At 43.7% G+C, this 22,227-nt stretch overlaps 1 protein-coding gene across 1 annotated transcript in view; it reads right to left on the bottom strand.

Annotated features, from left to right (window-relative positions):
• The window catches only part of LOC126248203 (uncharacterized), a 988,540-nt gene that overhangs the window by 658,960 nt on the left and 307,353 nt on the right, over positions 1-22,227 (bottom strand). Inside the window, exon 3 of the mRNA XM_049949008.1 lies at positions 17,451-17,571. Coding sequence (XP_049804965.1) covers positions 17,451-17,571 — 121 coding nt within the window. The remainder of the gene's footprint in view (positions 1-17,450; positions 17,572-22,227) is intronic.

The raw sequence follows: 22,227 nt of genomic DNA, 5'->3' as shown, positions 1-22,227 counted from the left end.
CACACATTTATTAAAATAATAACAAGCATAAAAATTACTTGGTTCTGGATACTATTTACAATTGACAATCTGAAGTTCCTTTGGTCTTGGTACGTTAATCTTATTTTCACATATCTCTGATACTTGACAAAGTGTCTACACATTTCTCTTCATAACTATGTACAGGAATATGATAATATTATTAGGCGCAGACTGAAACTTGACTATAGACTGGTACAAACTAATGCAGACTGGTACAGACTAATGCAGACTGATGCAGACTGACTAATCGGAGGTTTGCACACTCGTTATAATACCTCGCGCGTTCAGGTATCACTGCGCGAGTGTGATCCGCGAGGAGAAAAGGTTCTACGTTAGCAGCAATCTCATTGGCTGCGTTACATATTAATACGCGGATCGGCGGAAGCAGAATTTGGTCCGTCTCTAAGATAGCGCCATCTCTTAGTGCGGAGACGGACGAGCGCTGCGCCTGCGCTGTTGTGCTTAGCGGGGCGCGCTCTAGTGGGAAAGTTGTGTACGCGCTGACTACGCGGAACTATGTACACAACAGAACCCATGTTTCATCAGCTGTGACGATGTTCGACAAAAATTGTGATGATCTGCCTCGTAAGGCGCAAGCAATTCCGCACAGTTGGTCCTTTGTTGCTCTTTACCGTCTTCTGTTATTCTGCGAGGAACTCAGCGGGCACACACCTTTGAGTACCCCAAATGGTTGACGGCTGTGTCGGCACTACCAACATAGTCGTCGAGTTCAGCAGCAAGATGTTTGATTGTGATCCGGCGATCACCTCGAATGAGAGTGTCCGCACGTCCAACATTGTAGGAATCACAGCGGTGTGCGGCCGGTCGGCACGCAGGAGATCAGACAGGTTTGCGCGACAATGTTGCGATGATGACAGACACCTCGCCCGACGACTTGCCGTGCTTTCGTTCGTTGCTGGGTCTGCGTAGACATTCTGCAAGCGTCTATGAATATCTGCGATGCACTGGTTTTCCGCCAAAAGAAACTCAGTGACAGCTCTCTGCTTGGGGCGGACCTCTGTTACAGATGCCTTTTGAAGGCTACGTATTGCCCCACATCTATCGGAACTTCATGAAACTACGGCGGCTGAAGCGAGAATATTTCACGATCTTTTTGGGTTGTTTGGGGAAGGAGACCAGACAGCGAGGTCATTGGTCTCATCGGATTAGGGAAGGACGGGGAAGGAAGTCGGCCGTGCCCTTACAAAGGAACCACCCCGGCATTTGCCTGGAGCGATTTAGGGAAATCACGGAAAACCTAAATCAGGATGGCCGGACGCGGGATTAAACCGTTGTCTTCCCGAATGCGAGTCCAGTGTGCTAGTCACTGCGCCACATCGCTCAGTATTCCACGATCTCCCACAACAAATTCCACTTTTAAAAATCGAAACTGACCGAGAAAAAGAAAGAGTTACATTACTTATTGAACGGCCCTCGTAGTTCACTCGTGAACCACGAGTTGGCTGTGAATGATTATTATATCTACTGCGACTGTGCTCTTCTTACACACAACCATGTTACATATCATCACCTCACAGTACAGCAAAAGAACAACCAACGACATCAGACTCCGTTCAGAGTCATGCCCCAGGATTCTCATTGAGGCACACTGTGAGTTAACTGACCGGTGCAGCCGAAACAGAAAGAACACTTCCTGAATACCTTGCAGAAGTACCTCACTGGAATACTCAAAGATAACTAAGTCGGCCGGCCGGAGTGGCCGAGCGGTTCTAGGCGCTTCAGTCTGGAACTGTGCGACCGCTACGGTCGCAGTTTCGAATCCTGCCTCGGGCATGGATGTGTGTGACGTCCTTAGGTTAGTTAGGTTTAAGTAGTTCCAAGTTCTAGGGGACTGATGACCTCAGATGTTAAGTCCCATAGTGCTCAGAGCCATTTGAACCATTTTTTTTAACTAAGTCGTTTGCAATCGATGCTAGATAAAGAACTGCATATTTGCAGTAAGCCTGCTGTAACCAGCACACAATAATTGAATTGCAAAAACAGGGTATTAAATACTGAAAGCTGCAATGTAACAATCAGATTTCAAGCTGTACATTAGTTATCGTTCTGCATGTTTTACAAACCCACACGTAGTATTGTACAGCTTTAATGAATGTTAAGAACTGCGTTATGCAACACACAGCTAAAACGGTGTATTTTACTATAGACAATCGACTTCGGTTTAGGGTCAGACCATCAATGGGTCCAAAAACAGTCATAGCTATGCATCTGCGTAATTGGCATAAGTGTTACCAGCTGCACATCTGCTGTTCCAATTACGTAAATGCATAGCTGAGATGGGTTTTGGTCCGGTGACGGTCTGTCTCATCTAGACCGAAATCGATCGTCTCAAATAAAATGCTCCGTAGCAGCTGTGTATTGCATAATCCGGTTCTTAACAAAAATAGATTCCACTATATTTGACATATTTCAGAAACCCTGCTCTTGGAAAATAGCTAAGCTATTAACTCTGCCATTAATTTCCTGTCAGTTTCAGGCAGACGCCTGACGAAGTTTCTAATCTGGCGTGCTAACTGAAAAGGTGATATGAAAGTTTCATTTCATCAGGAACAAGTTCCTAACATAGATTATCGGTCCACACTATTTTCATGTTAAAAAAACCCGAGATTAACAATAACGAATACAATATCAGTCCGTTTACTTATTTGTTAGGGTTTCATTATCACTGAGTGGGGAGCATACAGCCTTCATACACTGACGGAAAAAAGATCACAGCACCAAGGAGGAGTTGTGCGATATAAACTGAAGTTGGTAAGCGTGTTTCCCCATCTGAAATATGATGTCTATTCAGATTTCGCGCCATTCGCCTAGGAGTGGCGCTAGTAGCGCCACTACGATGATGCAAATCAGGTTGCTTTTAAATACACTCTGTGACTGTCGTGGGCGTTATTTACCTTTGAGATTGGAAGTGGTGAGTTGTTGTTAGTCAAGAATAGCTTTAAGGCGGCAAAGATGCTACTGTCAACAGCTCACTGAGTTTGAACGACGTCGTGTAATAGAGCTACTATACGCTGGATGTTCCTTGCGCGATACTGCTGAAAAAATTGCCAGGAATGTATCCACTGTACGTGACTGGTGGCAGTGGTGGTAACAGGAAGGTACTGTTGAAAGGAGAACTGGCTTGGGACGGCCACGTGGCACTACCGAGGGGTGAAGACCATCGTGTTCAGCACATACCTCCGGCACATCGTACTGCATCTGGTGCAGAAATTTGAGCAGCAGTTGGCACCACAGTGACACAACGAACTGTTACAAATCGGTTACTTCAATGAGGGCCACGAGTTAGAGGCGCTGCAACGTGCATTTAGCGGACCCCAAACCACTGCTATTTGCGGCTTCAGTAGTGTCAAACGAGAGCTCATTGATGAGCAGGGTGGGGGTTTGTTGTGTATTCAGATGAAAGCTGTTTCTGCCTCTGTGCCAGTGATGGCCATGTGTTGGTTACAGGGAGGCAAGTCTAGGGTCTGCAAGCAATCTGTCTGCGTGCTAGACACACTGGACCTACAGTTAGAGTTATGGTTGGGGTTTGATTTCCTATGACAGCAGGAGCGCTCTCGTGGTTATCTCAAGCACCCCGACTGCAAATTTGTGCATTAATCTGGTGATTAGACCTGTTGTGCTGCCTTTCACGAACAGCATTCCAGGTGGTGTTTTCCAACAGGATAACGCTAATCCACTTACGGGTATTGTAACAAAATATGCTCCACAGAGTGTCGACAAAAGGGCATCATCGAACGACAACTCCAGCGTCAACCACAAACAGCACTGACCGACAGATTGCAACAGGCATGGAACTCCATCCCATAAACTGACATCCGGCACCTGTGCAAGACAATGCGTGCCCGTTTGCATGCTAGCATTCAGCTTTCTGGCTGTTACGCCGGTTATTAATGTACCAGCATTTTACATTAGCAATGACTTATATCGCTCTTACATTGACCTGTGATATTTCAACGTTAATCACCTAAATATGTTACCGAGACAAATGGATTCCCGAAATTTTATTACTCTACATTAATTAGCCGGCCGGTGTGGCCGAGTGGTTCTAGGCGCTTCAGTCTGGAACCGCACGACCGCTACGGTCGCAGGTCCGAATACTGCCTCCGGCACGGATGTGTGTGATGTCCTTAGGTTAGTTAGGTTAAAGTAGTTCTAAGTTCTAGCTGACTGATGACCTCAGATGTTAAGTCACATAGTGCTCAGAGCCAATTGAACCATTTTCTACAATAAATATTTTTGGTGTTTTTTTTTCGTCAGTGTAATACACTCCTGGAAATGGAAAAAAGAACACATTGACACCGGTGTGTCAGACCCACCATACTTGCTCCGGACACTGCGAGAGGGCTGTACAAGCAATGATCACACGCACGGCACAGCGGACACACCAGGAAGCGCGGTGTTGGCCGTCGAATGGCGCTAGCTGCGCAGCATTTGTGCACCGCCGCCGTCAGTGTGAGCCAGTTTGCCGTGGCATACGGAGCTCCGTCGCAGTCTTTAACACTGATAGCATGCCGCGACAGCGTGGACGTGAACCGTATGTGCAGTTGACGGACTTTGAGCGAGGGCGTATAGTGGGCATGCGGGAGGCCGGGTGGACGTACCGCCGAATTGCTCAACACGTGGGGCGTGAGGTCTCCACAGTACATCGATGTTGTCGCCAGTGGTCGGCGGAAGGTGCACGTGCCCGTCGACCTGGGACCGGACCGCAGCGACGCACGGATGCACGCCAAGACCGTGGGATCCTATGCAGTGCCGTAGGGGACCGCACCGCCACTTCCCAGCAAATTAGGGACACTGTTGCTCCTGGGGTATCGGCGAGGACCATTCGCAACCGTCTCCATGAAGCTGGGCTACGGTCCCGCACACCGTTAGGCCGTCTTCCGCTCACGCCCCAACATCGTGCAGCCCGCCTCCAGTGGTGTCGCGACAGGCGTGAATGGAGGGACGAATGGAGACGTGTCGTCTTCAGCGATGAGAGTCGCTTCTGCCTTGGTGCCAATGATGGTCGTATGCGTGTTTGGCGCCGTGCAGGTGAGCGCCACAATCAGGACTGCATACGACCGAGGCACACAGGGCCAACACCCGGCATCATGGTGTGGGGAGCGATCTCCTACACTGGCCGTACACCACTGGTGATCGTCGAGGGGACACTGAATAGTGCACGGTACATCCAAACTGTCATCGAACCCATCGTTCTACCATTCCTAGACCGGCAAGGGAACTTGCTGTTCCAACAGGACAATGCACGCCCGCATGTATCCCGTGCCACCCAACGTGCTCTAGAAGGTGTAAGTCAACTACCCTGGCCAGTAAGATCTCCGGATCTGTCCCCCATTGAGCATGTTTGGGACTGGATGAAGCGTCGTCTCACGCGGTCTGCACGTCCAGCACGAACGCTGGTCCAGCTGAGGCGCCAGGTGGAAATGGCATGGCAAGCCGTTCCACAGGACTACATCCAGCATCTCTACGATCGTCTCCATGGGAGAATAGCAGCCTGCATTGCTGCGAAAGGTGGATATACACTGTACTAGTGCCGACATTGTGCATGCTCTGTTGCCTGTGTCTATGTGCCTGTGGTTCTGTCAGTGTGATCATGTGATGTATCTGACCCCAGGAATGTGTCAATAAAGTTTCCCCTTCCTGGGACAATGAATTCACGGTGTTCTTATTTCAATTTCCAGGAGTGTATATTTTAGTGCTACTGTCAAGATTCCACAACAGAAGCAGTATTACGATGAAAATAAATTGTCTCCGATTTATTCAGAGGAGAAAAAAAGAATCGGTGTGTTTTGCATGAAGTAATTCAGATATATTTACAGAGGAGAAGAATGGTTATATGCCATATTTTGACACACAGTGAATGTAACAGGCTACAGTAGACTAGATATATTTACGCATTATGTTAGAGATATTTTCATGCTGCGCGTTCCTTTTTGTTTCTCATGTTCATTTAATAACCTTAAGGAATGTTATGGATTATTTATGACTGAGCGAGGTGGCGCAGTGGTTAAACACTTGACTCGCATTCGGGAGGACGACGGTTCAATCCCGCGTGCGGCCATCCTGATTTAGGTTTTCCGTGATTTCCCTAAATCGCTCCAGGCAAATGCCGGGATGGTTCCTTCCAAAGGGCACGGCCGAATTCCTTCCCCGTCCTTCCCTAATCCGATGAGACCAATGACCTCGCTGTCTGGTCTCCTTCCCCAAAAAACAACAACCACTTATGCAAATCTACATTTCTTTAAGTGTACACTTTATAACATGAGAAGTGTGTAAAAATAAATGTAAGTTCCCATACTCAGGGGATGAATGTAGAGGGAGCAGATGCAGAAATGCTGCACCGGCGCTGGTAGCAAGGTCATTGTGGAGATGGTTTGCCGTTGCCTCCCTCACACTTCTTATGACGTGTCAAGTGTGTGTCTATTTCGTATGACTGTCTGTGGCGATTACTTGTACACTGCAATGTTGGGTTTGTACTGTCGAAGATGAAGAGAAGGCAGAGGGTGAGACCTGGTGTCGGCATGCAGCGTACTCCTCTCGAAAAGCACCAAGAGGCCGCCGACCTTAACGTCCACATCCGCCGGACTGATCAATCATACTCTATCACAAGCCCATAGTTCATGTGACACCGTGGAGAGGTTTGGAATATAACGCAATAATGCAGGATATTGGCGCAAAAACTGGTGTTCAAGAAATTTCACATCTCCCCCCCCCCCCCCCCCCCCCCCTCCAGCATGCCGGCCAAATCCCAGCAGTGAAAATTTGATCCATGACGAGCAGGCGTACTTCCGAGTCGAGCGCTACCGAACATACGTGTGTTAGCGACCTCGGCCATTGAGGCGAGCATGTAAGTTCGTTAGTCTAGTACTAAATGGTCTTCATTTTTCTCATAACATTCAGTTTATAAGCAAGTTCGTCAGTTGCCCAACATGTCGTAGTAGAAGGACTCTTTCGTATCAGTATCCGTTCACGTTCCTGATTTGATGCTCGCGCTAAGGTCGAAATTTTTTTATTCGTTATATAATTTACTAAATGCCTCTAGCTTTGAGTGATGAAAGTCGAATTTACTACACAGTGATGTACACTACTCTTGTAGGTCGCGGTAATCACTTAAGCGTGCGGGTACCTAACTGTGGGAAAGAACAAAAGGCGCTAAACAAGACACAGGCTCTGTTGTGAAAACCAAACGCGTTGCAGAGCCCCCGACGTTGCTCTATACTTCAGCTCACTAACAGTTTACCCAAACAATATACATCAATTTGACATTTTAAAGTTAACTTACTGAATGTTGGAGTTTTCATTGTCTTTTCGCCCTGTGCCACAGATAGTACAACGATTACGTAATGTTTTCTGTATCTATTACACACACCCTAAAGGAAAAAAAACGTAATAATTTTGTGTTCTGAGATAAAATACATGTACGGTATCTCAGCCTTTTTGTATAACGTAGTTTTTTGCTACCTTTTGTGCTGTCTTACATCTGTAATTCTGCAAGGGAAGTTAAGATGACAGTGATTAAATGGGATGGGAGCCGATTATAACTTTTGGGATGAGTAAATAATGAAATTACGGATAAATAAAGCAGCAGTTTCATAATTATGATCGAAGTATACGCACCAGACGAGATAATAATAAGGGAAACGAAACATTGCATGACAGCTTCCAGGAAGTTATTTGCTCAGTTATGGAAGATTATTACATCACAGTGATGGGAGATCTTTAGGCACAAATTGGTGACTCAGGAGTTGAACAAAATATAAGACACTTTGGTGAACATGTCACTAATCGCAATGTCATCTTATTACACAATCAACTAAAAGCAATGAACACTTTTTAAACCACAAAATAATTATAAATTTACCTGACTGGACGGGGGTAAGAGGATTATAATGCATTGCTGGCTATGTCATATGGAATAAGAAATTAGTAGAAGTAATATTAGATACTGTTGTGTTCAGAGGACAAGAAATAGAAACAGATCTCAGTGCATTGTCAGAATAGGACTAACACAACAAAGAAAAAAAGGTAAGATAAAAGTGGAATCTTCATACTAAGCCCGTCTTTCAAATGACCACTCCGCAACTGAATGTGCAAGAAGACGTTAGATGAATTAAATGAAGCTAAAAAGAAAGATGTTGAAAAAGAATGGGAAAATATCATGAACGTATTGAAACTAACACCATTAGCGAGTGTCAGCACAAAGAGAATGTAGGACAGGAAAAGTGTACTAAGGAAATGAGATGAAAATTCGAAAAGAATAATAAGTGATAAACGAGTGGCATATAAGGGACTATCTTAACACACACAAATAAGCAGATAATATACACTACAAACCAAAAAGAGCCATTAAAAATAAGAGGACAAGCCGAGAATATTTTGTATTATTTTTATAATATGATATAACAAGGTTCCAAATTCAAATTCATAAATACTGTAGTTTATGAATATTGAAACTAAAAAAGAATTTTAATTAATCTCCATGGCTAAATTATTATAAATATTTTTGATGCGAAGACACTTTATCATTAATGCGTGAATCTGCTACATCTGAAAAATTATTTTTCTGGATGATGTTGAAATCGTGCTTGTTAATGTGAATAGCACTCCTTACATTTCATAATCTAATTTGCAAGGGAGGAACCACCTAGAAGTTGGTCAGATTCTATCCTCATAGAAAGCTACAAAAAAAGAAAAACAAGCAACAGAAGACTTGGAGAACCACAAAGATATTAATCTCCTGAATAGTGGCTACAGAATGTTTACTAATATTATAAAAATTAAACTACTTTCCTATTGTGAAAGAATTTTGAGAGAAGAACAAAATGGTTTCGTGAAGTCAAGATCGTGTTACAGACAGTGCAACAGTTGTGTTGATTCCATCGCATATTTTGCGTAGCGGTGGCAAGGAAGAGGTAGCATGTAGGAGACATACAAATTGTGATTTTTTCTTTGTTCGCCAAGGAAATGTAACAGCATGGGGAGTGGCTAATATTGCTTCAACGGATCCTTTGCTATATGCTGTACAGTTATTTCCTAGGCATATATGTACACGTACAGGAAAAACACACAAATATGAAATGTCTGACTTATATTACCAGCTCCAAGAGAGACACATTCACTACCATTTGTTAACTGTCCGCAAAGGTGCTAGAAATGTGTAGTTCGTTTCACTGCATTGTATCATCTAAGATCTGTGACTTTTGGCGAAATTATCAAGTGCAGACACAAGATATTTTCTGTGAGAAATCAACCAAGCCAACAGTATGTGGTCAAATTGATTCCCAGGCCCAGTTTTAGTGACGTTACTGTGAATTGGATGCAGGAGCAAAGCTCAAAATTTACACATAGCTGTGAAAGGCCTAAGAAACCAACCGGTATCGACCACCATGCTCTGAAGCATGCTGTAGGAACTAACCATCAGAAATCCTCGTCAGTTACTGCAAAGGACTTACTTTGCATTGAAGTTAAAGAGGTTGGGAGAAGACTGCGCTCGATTTTCGTGACCATATGTAAGGAAAGGCACCTGATCACAAGAAATTTTAGGCGATCTGCCTTGGAATGGTGGGAACAGCACGAACATTAGTCTGTGGAGAATTCTGAGAATATTTTATATAAGAGCGATTATTGACTGCGAGGTTTTTCGCAACGTAGTTTTGGGATAAAAATTTCTCAGTAGACTTGACACGCCAAATCTGCACCTGTAGTCAGCCACTGAATACAACATATTGTTGTTGTTGTGGTCTTCAGTCCTGAGACTGGTTTGATGCAGCTCTCCACGCTACTCTATCCTGTGCAAGCTTCTTCATCTCCCAGTACCTACTGCAACCTACATCCTTCTGAATCTGATTGGTGTATTCATCTCTTGGTCTCCCTCTACGATTTTTACCCTCCACGCTGCCCTCCAGTACTAAATTGGTGATCCCTTGATGCCTCAGAACATGTCCTACCAACCGATCCCTCCTAGTCAAGTTGTACCACAAACGTCTCTTCTTCCCAATCCTATTCAATACCTCCTCATTAGTTTTGTGATCTACCCATCTAATCTTCAGCATTCTTCAGTAGCATCATATTTCAAAAGCTTCTATTCTCTTCTTGTCCAAACTATTTATCGGTCATGTTTCACATCCATACATGGCTACACTCCATACAAATACTTTCAGAAAAGACTTCCTGACACTTAAATTTATACTCGATGTTAACAAATTTCTGTTCTTCAGAAACGCTTTCCTTGCCATTGCCAGTCTACATTTTATATCCTCTCTACTTCGACCATTATCAGTTATTTTGCTCCCCAAATAGCAAAACTCCTTTACTATTTTAAGTGTCTCATTTCCTAATGTAATTCCCTGAGCATCACCCGACTTAATTCGACTATATTCCATCATCCTCGTTTTGCTTTTGTTGATGTTCATCTTATATCCTCCCTTCAAGACACTATCCATTCCGTTCAACTGCTCTTGCAAGTCCTTTGCTGTCTCTGACAGAATTACAATGTCATCGGCGAACCTCAAAATTTTTATTTCTTCTCCATGGATTTTACTTCCTACTCCGAATTTTTCTTTTGTTTCCTTCACTGCTTTCTCAATATACAGATTGAATAACATCGGGGAGAGGCTGCAACCCTGTCTCACTCCCTTCCCAACCACTGCTTCCCTTTCATGTCCCTCGACTCTTATAGCTGCCATCTGAGTTCTGGACAAATTGTAAATAGCCTTTCGCTCCCTGTATTTGACCCCTGCCACCTTCAGAATTTGAAAGAGGGTATTCGAGTCAACATTGTCAAAAGCTTTCTCCAAGTCTACAAATGCTAGAAACGTAGGTTTACCTTTCCTTAATCTAGCTTCTAAAAGGTCTCAAATGTTTGTGGAGGTCGCCAAACAGATGAAGCTAGGCCCAACTGAAATCATGGCCAGCCTGAGCATGGTCTCCCTGTTTACAAAATTACCAGTAGAAGAAACATTAAGACCACTGGCCACTCATTTCCCCACTGTAATCTTTAAGTTATTTCGTCACACACTCACGGCCACGTATTTGTTGTGCGGCGCAAAAAATTATAAAATGATCGATGGAACAGCCATGAATTCGCCACTATCACCAGCCATAGCTCATTTTTCATGGAGGATTTCGAAGACATTGTGTCGAATAGTACCCCCCCCCCCCCCTCCGTCTATCCTGCTTCTTCAGATATGTCGACGACACGTTTGTAAACTGGCCGCATGGAAGTTGTTCGCTGCAGCAGTTCAGTGACGCACTGGACTGTATGGATCCAAGTATAAGCGGAGATGGAGAAGGATGGAAAGTTAACTTTTTTTAAACTTTGAACATAGCTGCTAAGGTTCAGTGACCGTGTCAGAATTATATTAGAACAAATAAGCCCTCGGTCACAAATATTAAGTCAAAATTGACCAGGTTTCGACGCTACTATGAGCGTCGTCTTCAGAATTAAACTAACTGTTCTAAAACATTAGGTATATAATACATTAATAAAATTAAAGTTTGTACTGACTGGAAATAGATGCTTTACTTACAAGTCACATTTTAAAAAAATCTAAGCCGAAAAGGCGACGTCATTAATAGTTGTAAATAAGATGGCGAGCCGCTAAGGGCTGCTCGTACTTGAGTGCACAAGGGTTGCAACAAGACTTGTAAGTACTGCATCTTTTTCCAGTCAGTACAAACTTTAATTTTGTTAATGTATTATATACCTAATGTTTTAGAACAGTTAGTTTAATTCTGAAGACGACGCTCATAGTAGCGTCGAAACCTGGTCAATTTTGACTTAATATTTGTGACCGAGGGCTTATTTGTTCTAAAATAATATTAACTTTTTTAGACATATTGGTAAAACGGACCGCTGGGACAGATATAAATGCAACATTTTCGTGGGAGAGAATGGGTCAGATCAAGGTTTTGTAGATTTAGAGGGTAGTGGACGGATGTAGTTCTCAAGTTCGGCCTGTTAGAAGTTATAGTTTATTTTCGGCTTTCTAGATGGTAAGTAGGGAAGGTTTCCATGTTAACTGCTGACCAATGGTTAGTTCAAGATACTTTAACGTATTGGAGAGGTTGATCTTTAGGAGCCATTCCTTACAGGAGAAGGTAAAATGATTAAGATGGACTTGGAGAGATCGTTGTGATTTCTGGATATACGGAAGAGGGCAAGGAGACTGATGTCATCAGCTCGCTGAAGGAGGCTGGCTGATAAGGGAGATTTGGACATATTGACAGTGCAGTGGAGATGAAGGAGCGGAGAGAGGATGGAGCCTTGGGGCAATCATGTTGTGGAAAGAAAAGTGCGGTAATCAGTATTGTTAATAATGTCAAAGGATGGTTGGTTAGATAGCAAGAATGCGGGAAGGCCGACATAGTTAATTAGACGTGCGCTTGACTGGAGTTTAAAAGGGAGACCATACATGGTCATAGGCTTTCTCTGTGTCGAGAGAGATAAAAATAGTGGATTTACGTGTGTTGAGCTAGTGGGATACGGATAGGTTACGTGCAAAGGCTGGGACAGAAGCCACACTGACTAATATTAATGAGGTGATGTTGTTCATGTGTTGCTGGATGCATTGGGAGAGGATTGTTTCGAAGGCCTTGCTAAACACTGCGGTGAGGCAGATGGTAGAAGGAGGAATCACTAGGAGCTTTACGTGATTTTAGGAAAGGTAGGATTTTGGAGGTTTTCCATGGTTAAGGATAGTAACATATGAGGAGGATAGCGGAATAAAGGGTTTCAAGAGTGACTAGAAAGGAGAGGGGGCATTCTTTGAGGTGTCGATAAGTAATGTAGTCATGACTAGGGGAAGTACTGCATTTTTTGTAGAGCGCTTGTTTTCTTTCATGTGCTGTGATTGGAGTATTTAATTGTGTTTTGGTGTTTTTTCTAAGTACTGGAAGCTGGGAGTCAAGGGTGGGACAGCAGCGTTTGTTCGTTCATGGATAGTAGGAAATAGGTAGTAAACAGAATGAGTGTTATCAGGGATGGAGAAGATGGTTGAGAGGATGCAAAGTGGTCAGCTTTACTCAGGTTGTCAGGTAAGGGATGGTTCTTGTGGAGTAGTGTGTAGTGAGTCGATGGAATGCTTTCCAGTACCTGGAAGAGTTAATGGGGAGTGTAGCGTTGAGTCTGGTGCATATCTGGCAACAGTCCCAGCGGTTTTTTGCATTTAGTAAATTCTTGATGTGTCTCTGTATTTTCTGGTGGAGTGTGAGCGTACCCTGGTCACGAGTAAGCAAGAAAGAGTGGTCCAAGCGACGAGATCCCTGGGGAGGAGTAGGGTTTGTGTGTGTGTGTAGGGGGGGGGGAGGGGAGGAGGGGGAGGGGATGAGAACATAGGGCGATGAGAATATATGGTCTTGGTAGGAATGTGAGTTCAAATAGAGTCTGACACACTGAGCTGCAGGAAGGATGTGGTATGAAGGATGTCAGGTTGCTGGAAGGCCAGGGTTTCTCCTCCACTCTTGGTTTCTATGGATTCCCGGCAGGACTTTCAGTTGACGCAGTCTTGGATAACTCTTGAATGGAGTGCACTAGGATGAGGTTCTGTGACGAGCACAGATAGGTTGTCACTTCCACTGGGATCTAGGAGTTCTGAAGTGAGGCGTCCAAGGAGACTGAGAGATGCTAGGACGACCTGGTGTTGCTTTCAGGACGGGTACGGTGTGGGATGGAGATAATGTATCTTGCAGGGAGTCTGTAAACTGGCGCCACCGCTGGAGTTCTGCGGGGTGTCTAGTATGGACGTTGAGGTCAGTGGCATTAATATAGGTGAAAATGTATGGTCGATTTGAGTGAAGAAGTCATAGGGGATGAGGTAATTAGGTCACATTTAGATGGTGGCACAGATGATGATTAGGGTTTTGAAAAAGAGAGTCAGTGTACGATGTTGAGTGGGCGTATTGTGTAAGGGTTATGGCTTATCAAAGATATTCTTGTTCTGACCAATTGCAACTTCTTCTCTGTCCAGGTGAGAATATAGGATGGTACGGATGGTGTGATAGGGTTGGAGTAACGTTTCATTAAGGTTGAAAGTATAGATGTTGTGTTTGGGCAGGGTATGTATTAAAAGATGTTTATTGGTGGGTAGTGAGTGGATGTTGTGGTACATGATTTTGTCGTGCTGTCGCTCCGTTATAAGGAATAACGTGAAGGTGAGGAGTAGATGCGGTTTAGACAAGGGTGTCGAGGTGCGTGGAGACAAAGTGAATCTGATTGTGGGGGTAGGTAACTTGAGCGTTGAAATGGAAGACGGGGCAGGCAGCAATGGAGATGCGTTGGAATGGGTGTGGACGTTGAAATAGATGGATATTTTGGAGGACGATTGTCATGAATTCTGCAATATCTTTAGCAGTAGGGGATGGGCGGAGAGAATTATTTGGGTGAATGGAGTTATAAGTGAGACGGACTGGGACAGTGAGTTCAGGTCTGGTAGATTTTGGGTTGGGTTTACTCAGCGGTTTCTGAGCACAGCCAGTTAAGTAAACGCAATATTATGTTTGAATATACGTGAAATTTAGTCGACGCGTCGATCTATTGGGACTCGGTGATAATAAAAGCAGTGGAAATGAGACTATGTGATAAAAACTTCACTAGAGACATCGGCTCTGCACTTAGCAAGGCATGGAAGCGCGCTCTTGATAAAGAAACAACGTAAAGGAATACTGCTTATAGTTTACTGACAGATGTGAATGATAGCGCTGCAAGCGACGCTAAAGAGATGGCCTAAAAGTAATCTACGGACTTAGACGGCGTCACATCAGTACGCACCATTTACATGACGTATATTCAATCAGTTAGACGCCGTTCTCTGAGCATACAAATAGGAGTCTCGCCGGTTTCACCACAATTAGATATAGCCATTGACGACGATGATGGAGGCAGTGATGGAAAGCTTGGAATTCTATTTGAATTTGACGCAGCAAGTTTAAAGAGAACTTTTTCCAGAGAGATTGTTGTTTAGCCTCCATCAATTATAATGTCATTATGGACGGAGAAACAGATTGAATCGGACAAGAACTGGAAAGAAAATCAGCTGTGACACTTTTAAAGTAACCACCCCGGAGTATGTCTGAAGTGATTTGGTGAAATCACTAAAAAGCACTAAATGTATATGGTTGGATGGGCATTTAACTCTGCTCCTACCGAGTGCAAGTCCGACGTCTAGGGATCTGCAGATTGAGTCACAATGCATCATGTGCCACTCAAAGCGGCCTGAGTAGACCTGGCAAATGCACTGCGTACAGTAGTTTCATGGCTGTAATCTTGACTATACTGACATTTCGTGTAAGTTTTTTGATAGTGTAGCGCTGTGTTTCGTGGTTTGGTCTGGCCCCATTACATAGGTATCTGTGCAAATATTTTAGGCAATGGTTTGCCTACCAGCTTTTTTTTTTTTTTTTTTTTTTTTTGCCGCAGGTGGTTGCAGTTTATCCGCTTGGGTGAAACATTCGTGTAACATCTTTGAAAACCTATCCGAATAAAAGAGATAAAACTTTTACTTGACTATGTTGTGCAATATTTACCAATACAACTAAATTATGATGTTCATCTTCTGGTTAAAGCTCGCCTTCTGTCTGTGTTTTAGTTAAAATTTAATGATGGAAATAGTGTTCTGCCTTGAGCAAACACAATATATTCTCTAACAGTCATATATGTTTCGGTGAAGTTTCATCATCGTATGTGGGTTCATTTTATTTCCTTAATATCACATACTGACGTCCGTGTAGCTGTCTTTCAAATGCAGAGAGCTAATATTTTGTTCAAGTTTGTCATCTGCAATCAGAAATGCCTGGCATGGCCCTAAAACGTTCATCTTTTGGTTAAAGTTCGCTTTTTGTTAGAAAAGGAAATTGTGTTTTCTGAAGGAAGAATCCTATTTCGATAATTATATTTAGAAGCAAACACGGACACAAAATGCCACCAGATGGCACATTAGCCAGAGTACATAGTAAACCAGTGTCGCCAATATAAAGATTAAAATGCGGTATGCATTGTCTTTAGTTAAAAATTTTTCCCCCTTGGATAAACAACCGTCTGTCATAAAAACATGTACTGATATACTATATGTAAAATTAGACTCATATTTGAAATCCATAAAAAGTACAAATAATATACAATACAGCCATTAGCCTGGTTAGGTAACATGCAAATTTTATGAATGCCAGTATAAAAAGAATAAAACAAAAAATAAAAATTAAAAAATCACAAAATCTTCTATCCTAAGATCAGATGACAGTGAACGAAATCATAATACAATTAATAAATTAGTGACCCTTAATTAAAAATAGAAAATTGATAATCGATATTATATTAGAGTGCAGTATCGATGGCGAATAAGTCATGGCTCGTTTAGCCACGGGGGAAAATTTTTTAACTAAAGACAATGCATACCGCATTTTAGTTTTTATATTGGCGACACTGGTTTTCTATGTACTCTGGCTAAAGTGCTCTCTCCTGGCATTAGGTTTTTGTATAAATACTGACGCAATCTGAGTATTAACACGCACATGTTTAACTTGACGATGATTTATATCAGAATATTTTAACGGTATGTATGACTGCCATATATGGCTATAAATATTTTATATTTAATGTATCACTAAGACTTGTATAGATTTAATCTTAATTAATTTAACCTGGTCGCCTACACAATATTTATATTTGCAACAGATGTGAAGATGGCGATAAGCCGAAACCGGTCATAAAGTGTAAAGAAATCTATGTGATCAAGACGGACTTGTGAAAATAAAAATGCTAAAAATAAAATGATTGCGGTCTCATATACAGACTTTGTCTTCAATTGATAAATATTTTTGACTAACATCAACTCACCATGTCCAATTTCAAAAGTAACTTACGCTCACGAGCTTTCTAGTGTGTATTTAAAGCAAACGTGATTTGCATCGTCATAGTGGTGCTAGTAGTTCTGGCGTGAAATTTGAATGGACATCAATTTCAGATGTAGAAACACGCCTACCGACTTTCGATTATGTCACACATCTCCTTTTTGGGTGTTTCTATTTTTATTCTCGTCAGTTTAGAAGGAACCCACTGACAACAAAATTTCACTGAAATATCTATAGCTGTTAAAAAAGAAAAATATGTTTGCTCAATGCAGAACTCTATTTCTACAATTTCAAATCAGACTGTGTCAAATCCGAGAAATATTCTCTTTGTAATCTCACTCCTGTATCTCATTCTAGTGATGCCATTTCTCAGTTCTTTCGCAGGCAGTTCTCAATCTGCCTTAGTAAAGATCAGTAGCTTTCGTTTCCTATATACAAGTGGCATTTACAGTTTTTGAGTCATTTACTTTCGGTGGGTCCTGCTGTTCTGAAATATCGTGAGCACATGATGGAAATTTGTAAGACGAGCTTATGATTATCAGAGGTTGTAATGAAACGCTCACCTGGCAAAGGCGGCGGAGACTCGACGTCTGAGGCAAGACTGAATATCTCTTCAGAGCCGCTGCCCATCACCGAAGACCTGCTCGATCGGCCGGTCATCAGCCTGAGGGACCCGCTCACTTCCTGCAACAGACACAAACCGTTTCACTCACAACTGACAACACCGTCGCTTACTAAGAATATCAGCTGAACCCATCCACCCTTCAATCTGCCGCCTCTTATGGGGTCTATACAAGCTCATTTACACCGAACATTTCTTCGTGTGTGACGCAATAGCACGATTAACTGTAAAACTAGCTGTGTTCAAATGGTTCTGAGCACTATGGGACTTAACAGCTATGGTCATCAGTCCCCTAGAACTTAGAACTACTTAAACCTAATTAACCTAAGGACAGCACACAACACCCAGTCATCACGAGGCAGAGAAAATCCCTGACCCCGCCGGGAATCGAACCCGGGAACCCGGGCGTGGGAAGCGAGAACGCTACCGCACGACCACGAGCTGCGGACAACTAGCTGTGTAATTATCTCAATCGTGATTATAAAGCCATGACGGGTTCTGCGACTGTTAACCAGATCCGTAGTATCCTGCTTGGGGAAATAATTTGTATTATTTTATTTCATTTCATTCTTATTCTGTCTATAGGACGCAACACAATGTAATGTTCCAAACTTTAGCCGGGTCAGTTCCAACCGAAGCGTTCGATATGAGAATGTGTATATTAGGTATTTCGCACATCTGCTGCTTCACCGAGCGAGGTGGCGCAGAGGTTAGCGCACTGGACTCGCATTTTGGAAGACGACGGGTCAAACCCGCGTCCGGCCATACTGATTCAGATGTTCTGTGATATCCCTAAATCGCTTCAGGCAAATGCCGGGATGGTTTCTTTGAATCGAGACCACAACACACCATTCCATATTCCAAGTAATCCTCTTACGGCACCAGTGGAGCCGTGCACGTCGATGCTGTCGCGTGAGTGTTAGAGGGGGGGAGGGGGGTATTGGTGTTTAACGTCCCGTCGACAACGAGGTCATTAGAGACGGAGCACATACTCGGATTAGGGAAGGATGGGGAAGGAAGTCGGCCGTGCCATTTCAAAGGAACCATCCCGGCATTTGCCTGGAGTGATCTAGGGAAATCGCGGAAAACCTAAATCAGGATGGCCGGACGCGGGATTGAACCGTCGTCCTCCCGAATGCGAGTCCAGTGTGATAACCACTGCGCCACCTCGCTCGGTTCGAGTGTTAGACGGACTACAGGAGTGCGTGCTTATTGTCCCACTGCTAACAGGTTCGCAACAGTTCCTGTGGGCACTTCTGGGCTTACAAACCCTTTATTCGTGCAATGGCAGGTGTATGCTCTATCACTGCTGCCCTTACAATACGACAAACCTCACGGGCGTCTGTGATGGGTGAACGTCCAGAACCTCGTCTACGGGTGTGGGAGTGTTCATGTGACCACTGATACCAGCGTCGTTGCACAACTGACGCAGCACGTCCAACCTGTGTGGCAGTTCTCCGATAGGACCATTCGGCCACTGGGATCGACAATTTGACGCCTTTCAAACTCACTAAGTTGGCTGTAAGAAGCACGAGTGAGTCTCCGGGGCATGGCTTCCTTCTTGCTCCACGCGTTTTCAACACACTGACAAGTGAGCCTTCTGGCCGTGAGCATACCCTGTATAAACGTAGACACAAATGGCGCTCTGCTAGCCATGTGACTACGCTGTCTTTTGTCGGACGACGTAGAAAGCACTCTCAGTACCTCTACTGTCACCCAGGTGGCATATGCCATCATCGGATCAAAATCGACGTCGTCTATACAGGTGGACTATTTTTTCCCCGATAGTGTATTTCTGCGTGGCGCTTCCTCTGCTGTTCTTTCCACGTTTCACATAAATGTCTATATAGATTCTTATTTATTTATAGTTTTCCTTTGTTTTAGTTTACTTTGTCTATTGAACACATTTGTGCTTTGTTTAATCTACTAACAGTCTCTCTTCTACTCCTGTCGTCAAATGTTGTCTTGCTTCCTAAATTAGTAAATACTCGTATGTCTTTCAGTGGCATCCCGTTAAAAAAAATTAATTCTAAACCACAACGGCCCAATAATGAATTTTTGGTTTTCATTTTATTGCCAGGTCTTTCAGATGGTTCTCAGTTTTTGTGCGTGTCGAAGCTAGTCTGCTCTGACCATTTGTATCTTCCCTCCTGCTGTCTCGAAAAATCCTCTGATACAACCTAATGCTTTCATTAGCAGACCTAAGCATTGAATATTATTGGTGATAATTAGCATCCTAATTTCGGTATGTTGTCCGGCTATCAAAGAAATAACTAAATCAAAGTGCTTATAGATTATGAAGAGTATTTACATTAAATTTTAATAGTAACGTTATTTAACTACCATTAATAAGGCAAATAAACAAACCTTACTATAGTGAAGCTAACCTTAGCTTCCTAAGGCGCCATGCAAACTCATAACTTGCACTTGTGATAGAAGCGTTAATCATAGAGGATCCTAAGATAAGAACTAAACTCTGCGATGAGTCTAGGGGACCATGCAATGCCAACCAACCACCTTGTCATCCACTGCCATATGGCGTCATTCGGATGCGGTAGTGGTCGGGCAAGATGTCGACACTGTTTTCTCCCGGCCGTTGTTTGTTTCCCAGACCCTGAAGCTGCTACTTCTCATTCAAGTAGCTCCTCAGTTGTCATCAAGATGCTGAGTGCACCCTTTTCCAGTGCTCCCACCAAGGAAATATCCCTAAAAATACCGGGAACTGAACCCAGTTTCTCTGCATAGTAGTAAGACACGCTGACCACTTAATTTCATAGGCAGACTCAAAGGGCATCTAGTCTTGTTATATTAAAACGCTCAGTATATTCAATGTGTTCGAAAAAATAAAGATACTCTTTTTGTCTCCTTTATGATCTCGTCATCTAGTGGAATGTGGTCAACGGCCTTGCCGCAGTAGGAGCACCGTTTACCGTCAGATTACCCAAGTTAAGCGATGTTGGGCTTGGCTAGCGCTTGGGTGGATCACTGTGCGCGTATGCCGAGCACTGTTGGCTAACGGGGTGCACTCAACCCTCGTGAGGCCAATTGAGGAGCTACTTGATTGAAAAGTAGCGGCTGGCTCCGGTCACGGAAACTGACAACGGCCGGGAGAGTGGTGTGCTGACGACATGCCCCTCCATATCCGCATCCAGTGACGCCTGTCAGCCGAGGAAGGCACGGCGGTCAGTCGGTCCCGCTACGCCGAAGCCTGTTCGGAAGGAGTTTAGTTTATTTAGTGGAATGTAATATCTCGTGGCAATCGGTCGTGTACGTACTACTTGAGTTGATGTCTCTGAAACAGTAGATCTTTCTGGTGAGGATGGCTTTAGTCTGAAGGAAATACGTCTATGTTCAAAATTTCGTGCTGTTGAGTGTCTGTATTAAGCAATGAGAGCCACTTTAACAGACACTGTTTCTCTCCAATGAAAGGAAGAACTAAGCATACGCAGCTGTCAAGTAAATGGATGTTCATAAGACGAAGTTCTTTCTGTCGAGAATTTGTGATAAAACAGCTCGCCGAATATGTACTACAGCACAAACTCATCCCTTCCTTGGGCAGTGCACCGCTAACTGCGTCGCCACAGAATGCCTCACAATAGCTCACAAAGTTTGTGTTCGGCATACGATAGGATTGACTGGAAGAAACCAGTTGCTTTCAGACGCTACGTGCAGCACGCTCGCGTAGCTGACTTCATGACGTAGTGCTGGAAATCGAGGCTTGGACTGCCGCCAAGTTTCAGCTTATCGCCGATGGTAAATGTCAACCTCAATAGCAAGGCGAACACCGCTTCTAAATCTCACACAGAGGAGACTGATTGCATTCCAGGTACTGTCAAGGATTTTTCCTTGGCGGGGGGGGTGGGGGGGGGGGTGAGAACAGCTGAGGACCTACTTGGAAGAGAAGGGTGGCTGTGGTTACCGAAAGCCGACGTCAAGTCGGGTGCAAGCTACATCCCAACTTGCTGACTTCGAACGATACTGTTTGACGAGGACGACACAGCAGTCGTAAAGCGTGGCGTAGTCAACAAGGACTCGTGGATTTTCTGTCATTACAACCATCAAGTGAACTTCAGTTGATTAGTAGACAGTTATCGAACTCCATAAAATTTTATTCTTGTACAGCATATTATCCACACAGGAAATCCGTACTTTTGTGTCCATCTCCTGCCCGAGGCAGGATTCGAACCTGCGACCGTAGCAGTCGCGCGGTTCCGGACTGAGCGCCTAGAACCGCGAGACCACCGCGGCCGGCTGGAATGGGAATGTGTCGGAGGTTGTTTTGTGATGTTTTGGGTGTGGTTTTCGTAACATAATTAGGTTCCACTTATTTAGGTTACCGTGCACGTGAATGAGAATGTTTATTTCAACCTTCGTCGTGACCAAACGTTACCCTTTCTCCTCCGTCTTCATGACGAGTGTGCTATGGCCTCCCCCTATTACTGCGGTGGTCAACGACTTTCACCCGTAAGTTATTGGTTTGACGAATATTCAGTCTCCGTATCTGACCTCGGCTGGCCCCTCTATATCGGTAATCATATTGTCATACTAGGGGTATTCAGTAAGTAACGAAACAAATTTTTTCTGAAAGTAGATTGGTTTTCTTCAATATTCCAGTAACCCACATTATTCTCAACTCTTTTGACAACAAAACGCTATTTTTCAACATGATCTCCACTCATTACGACCGATTTACGCCATCTTACCGGGAGGGTACCACT

This window comes from Schistocerca nitens, chromosome 3 (assembly GCF_023898315.1).
Source record: "Schistocerca nitens isolate TAMUIC-IGC-003100 chromosome 3, iqSchNite1.1, whole genome shotgun sequence".
Classification (NCBI taxonomy): domain Eukaryota; kingdom Metazoa; phylum Arthropoda; class Insecta; order Orthoptera; family Acrididae; genus Schistocerca; species Schistocerca nitens.
This window is presented reverse-complemented; position numbering and strand designations above follow the sequence as displayed.